At 43.7% G+C, this 15475-nt stretch overlaps 1 protein-coding gene across 1 annotated transcript in view; it reads left to right on the top strand.

Moving 5' to 3' along the window:
* Positions 1-15475, top strand: part of DNAH11 (dynein axonemal heavy chain 11) — a 2866633-nt gene that overhangs the window by 2799130 nt on the left and 52028 nt on the right. The window contains exon 77 of the mRNA XM_069211469.1: positions 13495-13737. Coding sequence (XP_069067570.1) covers positions 13495-13737 — 243 coding nt within the window. The remainder of the gene's footprint in view (positions 1-13494; positions 13738-15475) is intronic.

The following is a 15475-nucleotide window of genomic DNA, read 5'->3' as shown; positions in this document are numbered from 1 at the left end:
TATTAATTCCACTCCCATTTGATCCACTCTCTCTTGATCTCTCTGACTCGTGTTTGGTGGAGGATAAGTCTCTAAAATCTCAAATTATTTCATCTTCACTTATCTCATTATCATTAAACATGACTCTAAGTCTTTCAATTTTTGCTCTTTAGTCACTGAAGAACTCTTTTTCTTTCCATCTTTCGATTCATCCTCATCCTCCTTTGTCCTTGCAGGAAATAATCTGATTCCCTGTAGTGTCTTTATGCTCCACCTTTTCTGCTCTTCATCCCATCTAGCCTCTGCTAGCGTTTTTTCTACTCTCCTCATTTTCTTTTCAAATTTTAATGCTTGTTGCTGTCTAGCTACTAGCTCCCAAATCGCTAAGGCTTTGTACTATGCTGGCCTTGGTGGAGGTTTAATCTGCACATTTTCAATCTACGATTCTCCAAAATCCTCAAATTAAACGTTCAATTTTTTTGAAAAGCCAAGCAACCTTCCTTCCTTGTAATATTAACCCAGTGTTTCAACCAAAGACACGCTCCTGCACCTTTCTCCTCAAATACAATATATGCCGGAGTGTTTTCTGGTGGGGAAATATCTCCTTCGAGTGCCGGAATATATTCGTCACATCTCAGCGCACTTCTCAAACCCTTGAAAAACGTCATTATCAAAATTGATTTTTATTCAAACCTGATGTCCACGACAAAGATTATTATTTACGATCTAAGTTAAACTCAGCCAAACAAATAATGAAATCTGTTCAAAAACAACCAATCAAGAAAAGTGACTACAACCCCACAATTCTCTTCGACCCTCTCACCTTCCAATTGCGTTACTTTATTATTGGACTGATTGATTAGTGAGAAGGGTCGCACACGGATTCGTCAACCAATCCCAGTGTGGCATCATTTACGTCACACTAACATACACACCCCTTCTCAGTGCGATCGCTGAGACGCTGACAAAGTATATCGTTCCGATTTCTTTCACAACTCACACAATAAATCAACGCAATATTAATTTGCGAGCAAAACTTAAAACCAAAAGATAAGAAAACAAATGTGCCCATTTACTATAGGTAGGGTAATACAATCGCTTGAGGTACCTTCCAAAGTAAGCTTCAGCTTTCGCCTACTCTTTTTCACAGTTCCCCTCATTCGCGAGTAAAATTTGACCTGCTAATTTCACTTCTCAACTGATCATTGGACATTTTCATTCTAGTGCACTTAGTACTTACCAAATCTCAGTATATTTCCAATCACACTAATTATCTCACAACCTCGATTTACCAATCACGCCAGATTGGTATACTAAAAGGACATATTACAACATTTACCATGTGTCTCACTACACTTGTCAATATACTCCAGAGTACCAGCATTAAGCGCCACACTCAAATGAAGAACGCCGCTTCCCTGCTCTCGTACCTATTGGAGTACGCCCACTCCTTCTAAAACCTACTGGTGGACCTCCACTCCTTTAAACTCATATACACCTCAATCATCTGCAAATTAGCTTAAGCTGTGGAAGCGCAAATCACCTCACTCAATTCAACCAAACATCGCTAGGAACATACCCTTCAATTTAGAGGGTCTCCAAGAACTGGGGGAAGTCACTTAAGGCAACTAGCAACTCATCTTGTTAAATCTGTATAACATTTCAGAAAAAAAAGAGCAAATCTATTTTCTTGAAAACGGAAAAACTCCACAAATCCCATTAATCCCATTATGACATCATCATTCCATGACGTAACTGTTATCTGCTACCAAAAACTGGTGCAGCACCACGTAATCCTAGCTATTACCTTAAACTGAATAGTGGATTCTGCGCAAGAGGTCAATGGATCAACGCAACAAATGAATGAGGGGGATGTCATCAATGGGCAATGTGATTAACAACAGTAAACAATATATTTATAATTCTGAACCTCAAACAATAACCACACCAGTTTATTAAGAAGAATTATGAATTTATTTCCCTAGATTAACAATGCTAATGTCACGAAAATAACTCTAAAGCATAAGATATAAGCACATAGAATCAATAATGGCTGATTAGAACGTCTTGTATATCTGAGTTTAATCAAAATAATCAAGCAAATAATCTCCAAAATCATAACATTGATTAATAACACCTTAATCGGTAATAATGGTAAAGTATACATTAGTACAAACAATCAAAGAGTGTCAATGCAAATCTCGCACATTTGTTAATTAAATACCCTCACTAACCACAAATCAGCATTAACATGTTGGCTTCATGTAAAAGATTTTAGAAACACAAATTTAGAATAACATACTAACTCAAGTTATTATAAAAAAAACAGTATTATTAATATACAGCATTTAAACTATATGTTGCAGCTGGTACCTGCAAAGCAAGAGAGACACATATAACAATGCAATTTCATACATTACCCATAGAATAACAACATGCAGTCTACTTCAGCAAAGGGACACTACCAGGTAAATCTTTGGAAGATCGGGCCTATCGACAGCTAAACCCACACTGCTTTTATAACTCGAGCCATCAGCAGGAACTCTTGAACTAAGGATCTCTCTCTAGAGAGTCTCTCACTCTTCTCTTCTCTTAGACTCTAAGAGATTCTGTTAGACATTTTCTATTGAATCGATCATGGAGTCTGTCTGTAGAAAAATCCTACTCAGGGTGTTATACTAATATTCAAAAAGTTTATGATTAGTTAGTACATGGGGTGGTTACAATTCAACCAATATTAGCTCTAATTGATAACCTAAATTGTTATGACATCAACAATAATCAGGGTACATTCATAACAATAACTTTTCCTTTTCCATCTCGTCTGTGACTCCAATGTTCCATCTCATCCAAACTTCTCTTCTCAGGAAGAAACTTCTCACAATGTAACATCTACTTCCATCCTGGAGGAAGAAACCACGTATTCAGACAATAGAACATTCAACTTATGCAAGAACTTTAGCAAACTTGACCTTCTAAGACATAATGCAGCAAACCACAAGGGGTAGCTGTGTACACATTAAGCCATTTAACACACTTTTATGTAAGCATTGAACCACAGAAAATAATCACAACCTTAGTAAGAATTGTGCTGAATCAAAGAACAGAAATGAATGATGGCAACCATTTCCAAAAGTCACACGTTGTTGCATGTTAATTCACTATACAGTTGATACTTTAAAATTATTAATAAAACATATTAGAAAATTCACACTCACTATAGCGACAAGCAAGGCCTATAATAGGCACCACTCCTGCACACCTACATCAGTTGCTCTCAAGACTGTCTGTACACCCAGATGTGAAACCCCAAAAACAAACTGACAGACCAATAAGCAGAGTCCTAGACTTGGGATCTTATTAAAGGACAGAATTCAACCACAAAACAGGAAGGATGGGATGGTTGATGTGGAATCTGTGGGAGATAGTCTATCCGAAAGAGTGTTACAAAAGTAACATTCTTCTGATAGGGACTGCTTGCCGGAGATTCCTCACCTTTTTAATGGATACCAAAGCAGTACCTAATTGGAGGTGGACTGTGAATGGACATAAACCAGAAAATCCTGCAGGACCAAGAGGGCAAAGTGCCATTCTCTGCAGATTTCGCTGTCCAGGCAATAGTGCTTTGTGGATGTATGGAGGGACACCCATGTAGCTGCCTGGCATAAGTCTAGGACAGGGACTCTGCATGCTAGTGTAGTAATAGCAGGTAGAAAAAAAACACACAGTGCTTCTGCAGGCTGCTTTTTAGCCAGTGCATAGCAGACTTTAATGCAGAGCACTATCCAGGTCAAAATGGTACACTTCTATACAGCCTTGCTTGAACCGCACAAAGAGCTGATCGTTCACCCAGTGGCCTATGGTACAAATGATATAGAAACTGAGTTCTCTTTTGGGGTTCGCATGTTGAATTGTTTCCTCCTTAGAGGGGTGAGGCAGAGCATAGAATGCCAGCAGGGTGATGGTTTGATTGACATGGAATGGTGTCAACTTTCAGTAGAAAGTATGCCCTAGTTCGCAGAACCAGCTTATCGGCAAAGATGGTATGGTGGACGAACACAGAGAGCCTGAAGCTTACACACAAAATGTGCTGAGGTGATGGCCACTTGGAACATGGTTTTGATGGTGAGGAGCCATAGGGAATAACTTGAGTGGCTCGAACGGACTAAACATCACATAAGTACAAGATTGAGGTCCCATTGTGGGATCACGGAAGGAGAAGGGGGAAACAGATCCTGCACTCCTTTAACAAACCTGCACAATTCTGAGCATATTAGGCACATATTACATTTTGGGCACCTTTTAACCACTTTGCTGCCAGGCCTTGTCCCCCTCAAGTGCCAGGCCTTTTTTTGGTTATTTGGGACAGTACGCTCTTAGGCCCTCATAACATTGTGTCCACATAAGCTACCCACACCAAATTGGTGTCCTTTTTTTCCACCATCCTAGGGATTCTAGAGGTACCCAGAGTTTGTGGATTCCTCTGGAGGTGAGGAAGAAATCAGCCAAAATACAGCAAAAAAAAATAATCTTTTTTTTTTTTTTTTTTTAAAGGAAAGGAAAAAAGGGCTGTTGAAGGCTTGTGATTTTTTTCCCTGAAAATGGCATCAACAGAGGGTTTGTGGTGCTAAAATCCCCATCTTCCCAGTTGTCAGGAACAGGCAGACTTGAATCAGAAAATCACATTTTTCAACACAATTTTGGCATTTGACTGGGACATACCCCATTTTTACTATTTTTTGTGCTTTTAGCCTGAAACTAATGCTGCATCCCAGAAAGCTAAACATTTCTGAAAAGTAGACAAAAATCTGAATTCAGCAAGGGGCCATTTGTGTAGATCCTACAAGGTTTTCCTACAGAAAATACGAGCTGAAATAAATAAATATGGAAATTCCGGTGAAAGACAACATTTTTGTTCACGTTTTACTCTAACTTTTTTCTGCAATGTCAGATTTTCGAAACTAATATACCGTTACGTCTGCTGGACTTTTGTGGCTGCGGGGATTTATAGGGCTTGTAAGTTCATCAAGAACCCTAGGTACCCAGAACCAATAAAGGAGCTGCACCTTACAATGGGTTTTCATTGTATATCGGGTATACAGCAATTCATTTGGTGAAATATAAAGAGTGAAAAATAGGTATCAAGGAAACCTTTGCATTTCCAAAATGGGCACAAGATAAGGTGTTGAGAAGCAGTGGTCATTTGCACATCTCTGAATTCAGGGGTCCCCATAATAACATGTGAATTACAGGGCGTTTTTCAAATAGACGTCTTTTTTACACACTGTCTTGCATTTGGAAGGCAAAAATGTGGAGAAAGACAAGGGACAATAACACCTATTCAGCTATTTTGTGTTCCCCATGTCTCCTGATAAAAATAGTACCTCACTCGCGTGGGTAGGCATAATGCCCGTGACAGAAAACGGAACATGGACACATCACATTTTTACATTGAAATCTGATGTGTTTTTTGGAAAGTGCCTAGCTGTGGATTTTGGCCTCTAGCTCAGCCAGCACCTAAGAAAACCTACCAAACTTGTGCATTTTTCTTTAACTAGACACTTAGGGGAATCCAAAATGAGGTGACTTGTGGGGCTCTCACAAGGTTCTGTTACCCAGAATCCTTTGCAAACCTCAAAATGTGACCAAAAAAAACTTTTTCCTCAAATTTCGGTGACAGAAAGTTCTGAAATCTGAGAGGAGCCACGAATTTCCTTCCACCCAGTGTTCCCCAAGTCTCCTGATAAAAATGGTACCTCACTTGTGTGGGTAGGCCTAGTACCCGTAACAGGAAATGCCCCAAAACACAATGTGGACACATCTCATTTTCCCAAAGAAAACAGACCTGTTTTTTGCAAAGTACATAGCTGTGGATTTTGGCCTGTAGCTCAGCCAGCACCTAGGAAAACCTACCAAATCTGTGCATTTTTTTAAACTAGACACCTAGGGTAATCTGAGATGGGGTGACTTGTGGGGCTCTCACCAGGTTCTGTTTCCCAGAATCCTTTGTAAACCTCAAAATTTGACAAAAAATAAAACACTTTCTCACATTTCAGTGATAGAAAATTCTGGAATCTGAGAGGAGCCACAAATTTCCTTCCATCTCCCAATAAAAATGGTACCTCACTTGTGTGGATAGGCCTAGTGCCCGCAAAATAAAATGCCCCAAAACACTATGTGGACACATCAAAATTGTCAAATACAAAACTACCTGTTTTTGCAAGGGGGGGGGCACCTGCGATTTTGGTCCTGGGCTCAGCAGCCATATAGGGAAACCTACCAACCCACACATTTCTGAAAACTAGACACAAGAGGGAGTCCAGGGAGGTGCTACTTGCATGGATCCCCCAGTGTTTTCATACCCGGAATCCTCAGCAAACCTCAAATTTAGCTAAAATAAAAATCACATTTTCCCCACATTCCTGTGTGGGAACACTGCACCGACACAAATTTCCTAGCACCCAACGTTCCCATCAGTCTCCCAATAAAAATGATACCTCAACTTGAGTAGGTGGGCCAAGTGCCTGTGACAGGGAAGAGGCAAAAACATGCCGAAAATGAGGGGGAACCAAAGCAGGTCCAAAAGGGCAGTTTGAAAAAAAGAAATTTAAGCTGACATGTGGGGCAGAATTTTTATCGGTATAGATGCGACAATGCTGGGTGGTAGGAATTTTGTGGGTTCCTGCAGATTCTGAAAGGTTCTGTCACGATCTGCCCTCAAGGGGTGCAGAAATGGCCTAAAATAAATTCCTCCCCATCCCCCCAGGTGAGCAACTCTTGCCTAAGGGGTCACTGCCCTTGTGTGAAATTGACCTAAAAAAAAACATTCCTGGTGTTTAATGGTTTCTGCCTTCCCCTGGAGCAGATTGGCCTAATAAAAATAGGCCAATCTGCCCCCAAGGGGGGCAGAAATGGCTTAAAGAAAATTTACTCCCCCCTCCCCGGGAACGACCCTTACCTAAGGGGTCACTCCCCAAGTATAAATAAGATTAAAAAAAAATATATATCCCTGGTGTCTAGAGGGTTCTGCCCCCAGCAAGGGTAGAAATGACCTTAAAATAATTTGCCTCTCTGGAGAGCAATCCTTGCCCAAGGGGTTACTCCCCTTATACATAAATAGAAAAACAACAAACATCCCTGGTGTCTAGTGGGCATTTCTGCTGCCCGATTACTTCACGATCGGGAAGCAGAAATGCTCAGAGACATCAAAGGAAAGGAAAGGAAAGGCCTTTTCTTTCCTTTGATGCCTCTCCCGCCCCCAGCCTGTTATCGGAAGAGAAACACTTTTGCATTTCTCTTCCGATCCGGGCTGGGTGGGGGCAGCCTCTGATGAGGTCAGCGCACGATCGCACAGGGACGTCATCAGACGTCACTGGGGGAGCCGGGGGTGGAAGGGGAAGCGATTCCCCTTCCAGCCCTGCTCATGGGACGGGGTGCGAGGCCTGGAGGTCCCATAGCAGGACAAGGTGGTTACGTCAGTGGCGCCTCAGCACCACAGACGAGAACAAGACTACCTCGTACTGGGCACCCAACGGGTTAATCTATATGTATCTTTGATGCTGCTGAATATGACTTGGCATTAAATACATATGATTACTTTGTTGGCGATTCCTGGCCATATCTTTTTTGGTTGATCTGAGGCAACATAAATACATTTTTATAGTACTGTATTTAATGTAATATTGGATTTATGAATAATAACTTTAGGGTATTGTTGTTGATATCAGTTATACCCTACTCCTTTTTAGGTCTATGGGTTACTCCGGGCATTTATACTGCTGACCAAGTCCCAAGGGGCATGGGTGTAATGGCCCAAAAAAAAACAGAAATCGTTGATCAATCGCACAGCCAAACTGGTTCATGAGAAGAGGCAGTTACCAAAGGGTCTCTACTCACATTGATTCCTTATTATGGAGAGTGGTAGGAAAATTGCTGGGGCTGGCCCAGCTGGGAGAAGCCTGCACCCCAGGGCTCTCTGGAGAAGGGTACTCAGTGACCAGGGCGATGGCACCTAAGAATATATCTCTTAGCCAAAGTGCCAGAATAAGCTTGTACCATATACCTAGGAAGGTATCAGTCAGGGCCTCATTGAAAAGGAAGAGAGGCTCAGATGTAGTTTAGCCCAGTTGTAGGACCTCTCATAGAGAGCTGGAAGTCAAGGTCCTATGATTACCATTGTGTAGGAGGTAGTTTCTACCATGGCAGTGCTAGAAGGAGAGAAGAGATCCTTCTCCGTGCAGGTATTTAGCCCACTAGCCTCCTGTAAGTCTTTATACCAACTGTCCATGGCATAGGGCTGAGCGAACCTTAACACTGGTCACAGTTGTTGTCAGTGCTGAAAAGGGAATGCAATGAATTTTGCCTGCTGTGTGGAAGTTCAAGTGCTGGGGCTGGTGCCTCATCTGGATTCAAACTGGCATTGATTGGTGTTAGAAATGGGGTCTTTGGTTGGCGGTCAGGTTACCCCCTTGTCCAAGCAATGAGCCTGACTCTAGTCAGGGTAAGTCACACACAATCCAAATTATCCTGTGCCCACCCTCTGGTAGCTTGGCACTGAGAAGTCAGGCTTAACTTAGAAGGCAATGTGTAAAGTATTTGTGTAGTAAATCATGCAATAACACCACAAAAATACACCACACGGGTTTAGAAAAATATAGAATATTTATCTGAGTAGATTAAGGTCAAAACGATCCAGATTTGATAAATACAAGTTCAAATATCACTTTATAATGATAGAGTTTAGTTCTTAAAAAGCAATAAGTTTCTCTTACAAGCACAAAGTACCTGGTTTGCGTCTAAATTATCCACACGGGACCGCAGAGGAGATGCGTGGAAAACAGAGAGGTGTGCGTCGGTTTCTCCGGGTGCACATAGACGATGCGTCGGTGCTTTTCCATGCAGCAAGGGCTTTGCGTCGATTTCCGGCATGCAGGCTTAGATCCTCTTCGGGTTGCGGGATATTTGGACACCCCAGGGACGATGCAGAGAAATCCTGGGCATGCAGGATGAAGTCACAGGAGCTGCGTCAATCCTTTGGGTGATGCGGGGTAATTTCTGTTGTACAGCAGGCGCTGCGTCAGTTCCTCTTGCAGGAAGTCGGGCTGCATCGTTCCAGCTCGGTGATGCATCAATCTAGTGGGCCGTGCATCGAAGTTCTGGTCGCAACGCTGGTGCTGCATCGATCTCCACTCAGGGAGCCAGGCTGCGTCGTTCCAGTTTGGCGATGAGGTGAGTTTTTCACCGCAGGGCAGTCTGTGCATCGATTGCGCAAGCTGTGCAGCGATTCTCGCCGCACAAGGAGTTCTTTGCAGAGATGAAGTCTTTTTGGCCTGGAGACTTCAGGAAACAGAAGGCAAGCTCAATCCAAGCCCTTGGAGAGCACTTCTCAGCAGAGCCAGAGGGCAGCAGCAAGGCAGCAGTCCTTTGCAGAAAAACAGTCAGGTGAGTGTTTTAGGCAGCCAGGCAGCTTCTCTTAGCAGGTTGATTCAGAGTTTCTTTCCCAGGAGGTGTCTTGTCAAGATGTATCTGAGTTGGTAGGGTCAGGGACCCAGTTTATATACCCAAATGTGCCTTTGAAGTGGGGGAGACTTCAAAGAGTGCCTTAGAAGTGCACAAGGTCCCCTTTCAGTTCCATCCTTTCTGCCTGCGTCCAAGTAGGGGGTTTGGCAGTCCATTGTGTGAGGGCAGTCCACTGTCCTTTCAAATGTAAGTGTCAGGCCCTCCACCCTCCCAGCCCAGGAATATCCATTCAGTATGCAGATGTGTGCAGGTGTGACTGGGAATCCTGCGTTTGGGGTTGTCTGAGTGAAATGCACAAGGGAGCTGTCAACTAACCTAGCCAGACGTGGATTGTAAGGCACAGAAGGATTTAAGTGCAGAGAAATGTTCACTTTCTAAAAGTGGCATTTCTAAAATAGTGATATTAAATCAAACTTCACCAGACAGCAGGATTTCTATTACCATTGTGGCCATACTAAATATGGCCCTGTTATCCCTTTCAGATCAAAATCTACCACTCAAACAGTATATGAGGGTAGCCCTAATGTTACCCTATGAAAAGTGCAGGCCTCGCAGCAGTGTGAAACGAATTTAGGAGTTTTACACTACCAGGACATATAAACTACACGGGTATATGTCCTGCCTCTTACCTACATAGCAACCTGCTCTATGGGTTACCTACCTCCTACCTTAGGGGTGACATACGTAGAAAAAGGGGAGTTTAAGGCTTGGCAAGTACTTTTAAATGCCAAGTCGAACTGGCAGTGGAACTGCACACACAGGCATGGCAATGGCAGGCCTGAGGCATGGGTAAGGGGCTACTTATGTGGGTGGCACAATCAGTGCTGAAGGCCCACTAGTTGCATTTAATCTACAGGCCCTGGGCACATGTAGCACATTTTACTGGGGACTTACAAGTAAATTAAATAAGCCAATTGGATATGAGCCAATGTCACCATGTTTTAAAGGAGAGAGCATATGCACTTTAGCACTGGTTAGCAGTGGTAAAGTGCACAGAGTCCTAAAAACAGTGTCAAAAAGTGTAGTGAGGAAGGCGAAAAGTTAGGGGTGACCACCCTAAGGCTGTCAGGTCGAACAACTGGGCATCAGGGAGAACTGCCTTCTCCCAAGGTTGTCATCGATGTAACCAAGCCTGATGTGGACTTGGGAGCTTGAGTCCGTGTTGGAACTGGAGCTTAGAGCAAAAATGGCTACAAGGATCCAGCTGCCACCAAAGGGAAACCTTCTGGAGGCCATCCAGGCAGGTGGAAGGCCTCTATTTTTTGTAGAGCTCAAAGGCATGCCAGAGAGAGTGGGTAGAGATATGAAGGCAGATCACAGCTGCATATAACTCTGTGATCTAGCATGGCTTGGTTGAAGACAAGAGACACTAAATTTGTACTGAAACTTGAAGTAGGCCGACTTAGAGGGCAGGTGTGAGTTGGTTCACTCTGCCAACATGCTTCTTCAGGGGAGTGGGAATAGCATGGAGGAGTGGGACTCTACTTTGACCTCTTGTGTTTTTTATGCTTTATGGAGGACTTGAAGCATGATGATCATAAGCATTTAGAGATGCTCTCTCTTGACTCTGGGATTGAGATAGAGTCTGGACTTGGAGCGGTCACGACGCGTTGTTTTGTGCTTGGCAGCAAGGTTTCACCTTGCATTCGCTGATGGTCTTTGAGCTCATTGACACAGTCTCAGCACGTACCGAAGTCTGACCCAACCCTAGACCCCACAGGCATACCTGTTAGGTTCCAAACAGAGGTCTGTGACGGATCCTTGTCTTATGGGGTGACATCCCTTGCACACTGAAAACTGTTCTTGAGGTAATGGTCTCAGAGACAAGAAGCTCGGTGTCCGCGTCTGGTGGAACAGAAAGTAAGGAACTCACCTCAGCATGCAGGAATGACACCGATGTAGGCCCCGCACATCAACTTGCAAGGAACTGTGCCAGTAAAGAGCCATATGGTGCTACCTTCTGAAGGGCAGAGCTACTATGGTACCTTTCGGAACCAGTTTAACACCTGGGTAATATTCAAAAGGTGAAGAATCTGGTGCTAGACATCTCTACCAGAATAATATTGCCTGAGGTTTGAACAAACTAGCAGTACTTTGCATTTGTTTGTGTGCACTCCTTCACGTTTTGCTTTGAGTGGCGCAGATAAATAGAGAAAAAAGAAGGCATGAATACAATTTTAACTCATTCAACAAAATCCCAGTATTTCACATCGCACACAATTTCTCTAAATCTTGCAGAACACTTCACACAATAAAAGTCAACCAAGCTGCAGAATGGAAACTTGTGGGCATATTTATACTCTGTTTGCGCCGGATTTGCGTCGTTTTTTTTTACGTAAATCCGACGCAAAGCTAACTCCATATTTATACTTTGGCGTTAGACCCGTCTAGCGCCAAAGATCTTGGAGTTTGCGTTATTTTTTAGCGTGGACACCTACCTTGCGTTAATGATATGCAAGGTAGGCGTTCCCTTCTAAAAAATGACTCTAAGGCATGTGCGCCTTATTTAAACTCCCGTGCAAAAATGACGCACAGGAGTGGGCGGGCCTTAAAAAATGACGTCCAGCCGCTTTTGCGTCATTTTTTAACGCCTGGTCAGGGCGGAGCCCAGAGGTGCCCTCCCATGCCCCCAGGGACATCCCCTGCCACCCTTGCCCACCCCAGGAGGACGCCCAAGGATGGAGGGACCCATCCCAGGGAACTTAAGGTAAGTTCAGGTAAGTATTTTTTTTTTTTGTGGCATGGGGGGCCTGATTTGTGCCCCCCTACATGCCACTATGCCCAATGGCCATGCCCAGAGGACATAAGTCCCCTGGGCATGGCCATTGGGCAAGGGGGCATGACTCCTGTCTGTGCTAAGACAGGAGTCAATTCAATGGGGGTTGGGAGTAAAAAAAAAATGGCGCAAATCGGTTTGAGGCCAATATTTTGCCTCAGACCTGACTTGCCCCATTTTTTGACGCCCAAGCTCCATTTTCCCCTACGCCGGCGCTGCCTGGTGTGGGTCATTTTTTTTGACGCACACCAGTCAGCTGCGCCGGCTAACGTCATTCAATAAATAAGGCGCCCGCATGGCGCTTTGGAATGGCGTTAGCCGGCGTTAAAATTTTTGACGCACAACTGCGTTGCCGCAGTTGTGCGTCAAAAAGTATAAATATGGGCCTTGGTTCACACAGAAAATGTCATGGTGAAAGGCAGTTTCTTCTCCAATCAGCCTCTTAAGCTCTGAATATTAAAACAAAAAAAATACAAAAAAAGTAACGCATGATGCCGGCAAACCACAGTTCATTCTGAAAGCACATTTCATGACATTTTCAGAGATTTTCGTTAAAAAAAAAAAAAACTCAGTTTTTCGGACCCCTAAAAAACAGAGCACGAAATCACTGCAGATTCTGAATAAGCCAGTAACACTTCACATAGATGTTGCAAAATATAGTTTCAAGGCTAGATAATGCTTTACTTCCGAATGTTGTTTTGTGTAAACAAAAATAAAAATGTCCTCAACAGATATGAATCAGAGAGAACAAGCTGACGTATGTGTTGGTCGGGTACATCATGTCCCTGAGGTAATTCAAGGCATAAGAGGCGTTTGAGTTAATACTGGGCATAGGGTGCAAGAAAGGAAAGGTCAGATTTGGGATATGGCCAACCGAGTCCCTGTCTTAGCCTCTTCGGTCATTTATTTAAATACGTGTTGAAAATCTATTTTCTGCAAAATTTATATTTAATTCTGCTACCTCAAATACAGTTTGCAGCAAGAGGACCAATTGTGCATTGAGGCAAAATTCCTTCGTAACACTCCACTATGTGCTCCACAGATCGACAAGGTGGGTAGAACTTTTTGTGATCATAGGCCCTCTTATGATAGCTGCAAGAAATAACTACTAGTATTCAATGACGGTAAAAAACTATCTAGTTTGTGTTGTAAAATGACTGGTATTTTAAGAGTATTTGGAAACTTTTGTAATGCACCCTTTACTTCTTTTGTCGTTCAAGTTTGAAAATGACCTTATGCTGGCCCCAGGATTTCTTGCTCCACCTAACTTGGATTACACGGGTTACCACAAATACATAGATGAAATGCTACCAGTGGAAAGTCCAGTGCTATATGGACTTCATCCCAATGCAGAGATTGAGTTCCTGACAGTGACTTCAGAGAATCTTTTCAGAGCGCTTTTGGAAATGCAGCCCAGCGATGCCCTTATTGGGGAAGGAACAGGACAGTCAGTAGAAGAGAAGGTAAGCCTTATGTAACGGTCATTGAAAAATTACATACACTGTCTTTCTTCTATGTTTATAACAAAGCTATACAGGAAACGCTGGTCTTATTCTTATCTAAATGTAACTGATAATCACACTGTCAGAACCCCGTCCACAGGGCAAATGGGCTACTAGGAACAACAGTGGGGGTTGAGGCCTTTCACGTCTGATGTCCCAGGGTCCGACTTACTATGGGCCCTAAGCAACTGGGCCAAGTATCCATTCAGTACTTGACTCTTTGGTAGTGTGTGACAAGAAGTCCAAGTCTTCTTGGGTGGAGGTAGACACAAGGGGGTGAACACAGGCTGCCAACTCAAAATATGCACATCAGCAGCAAGAAATGATTATCCAGTCAAATACTTGCTTTTATGAAAGAAAGTGTATTTATATATGATCACAAAGTAAAATACAACATTCATAAACAACACACAGTCCCCTGAGGCCAGAGCTTTTGTGTTCCTTTGGCGGTTCCCCAAGTCCCACTCCCCTCTAGCTAGCGATAGTAGTTTTTCTGTATTCACTATAGGCAACATTCAGGTTAAGCCCACTAGTAGTCAGAGTCTCAGGAGTCCCACTTCAACTCTTAAAGTAAAAGGTTTTCCAGAGCTGCAGCGCTATCTGGCAAGCAGGGTCCCCAGGGCTGTCAGGCCCAAAATCAGTCTTACTCACACCAGCAGGATTGGAGTGACTAGAGTCTCTGAGCGTGCCCCCTTCGTGAGCGCTTTAGCTGCAGTGACTGTCGCCAGTAAGTCCTTCAGTGACCGCAGCAGTTCTTAATGTTCCTCCAATGCGGGTTCCTCTCACCGGTGGGGCATGAGTGTGACAATCATGCTACTTGTCTTCAGTCACATCTCAGGCTAGGGGTCACGAGTGGGGCCTTGTTCTTCTCGGACACACAGGATCACTGTTCCTTTTCTGCCCACGGGCTCTGCCCGATCATCACAGCAGCAGTCTTCCCAGTGGCCCCCATCTGGCATATGGTATTGCCAATTTGATACAGCACGTGGGCTATGGCCCGATTGGCTCAGAAGCAATCTTCAGGGTGGCCCCACACGGCATAAGAGGTCACTGACAGAACACTGCAGAAGGGCAACAGTCCACACACCGGGATTTCCTCCTACTGGACTTCGCTCCCTCCAATGCTCTATTCTTCCTTATAAGGAACACTGGTCTTGCAAGCAGGCTAGGCAGATGCTGGTGCTCCAGGGCAGGTGGTCTTGGGTAATGTTCCCTCACCCAGCTAGGAGATTAGCAGGCCTTGGCCCCCAGTACTGGTCACAGGCAGAACTTCTCCTTCCACAGCCCGACTGGCTACTTGGCAATTGACCATTTTTAGGGCATCAAGCTCTCCTAGCTCCCCTTCTATTAGCCAATTTCCAGGCACCAAATGTGATTTAGAGTATGAGTTTTTGAAGTATGTTACGGGTCTGCTTCTTTTTGTAGTAATCTATCCTTTGTTCTCTCTTCCTTCAGCAAGCAGTCTGTCAAAGCAGGAGTGACTTTCAGCCATGCTACACAGCGGCTGTGCAACATGGCTAAAAACATTGATAAAGACAATAGATCTTGTATAGGCGAGATGTATTGGCTTTCCCAATGCTTGTTGTCACAAAGCTTACATTTTTCACTATATCAAACCACGACTTATGCACAGGAAGACTGTATCACAGAGCTCGCTACGAAGTGATGTGCTAGACACAGAGCAGTGGTGCAGCAAGGG

This window comes from Pleurodeles waltl, chromosome 10 (assembly GCF_031143425.1).
Source record: "Pleurodeles waltl isolate 20211129_DDA chromosome 10, aPleWal1.hap1.20221129, whole genome shotgun sequence".
In the NCBI taxonomy this organism is placed as follows: domain Eukaryota; kingdom Metazoa; phylum Chordata; class Amphibia; order Caudata; family Salamandridae; genus Pleurodeles; species Pleurodeles waltl.
This window is presented reverse-complemented; position numbering and strand designations above follow the sequence as displayed.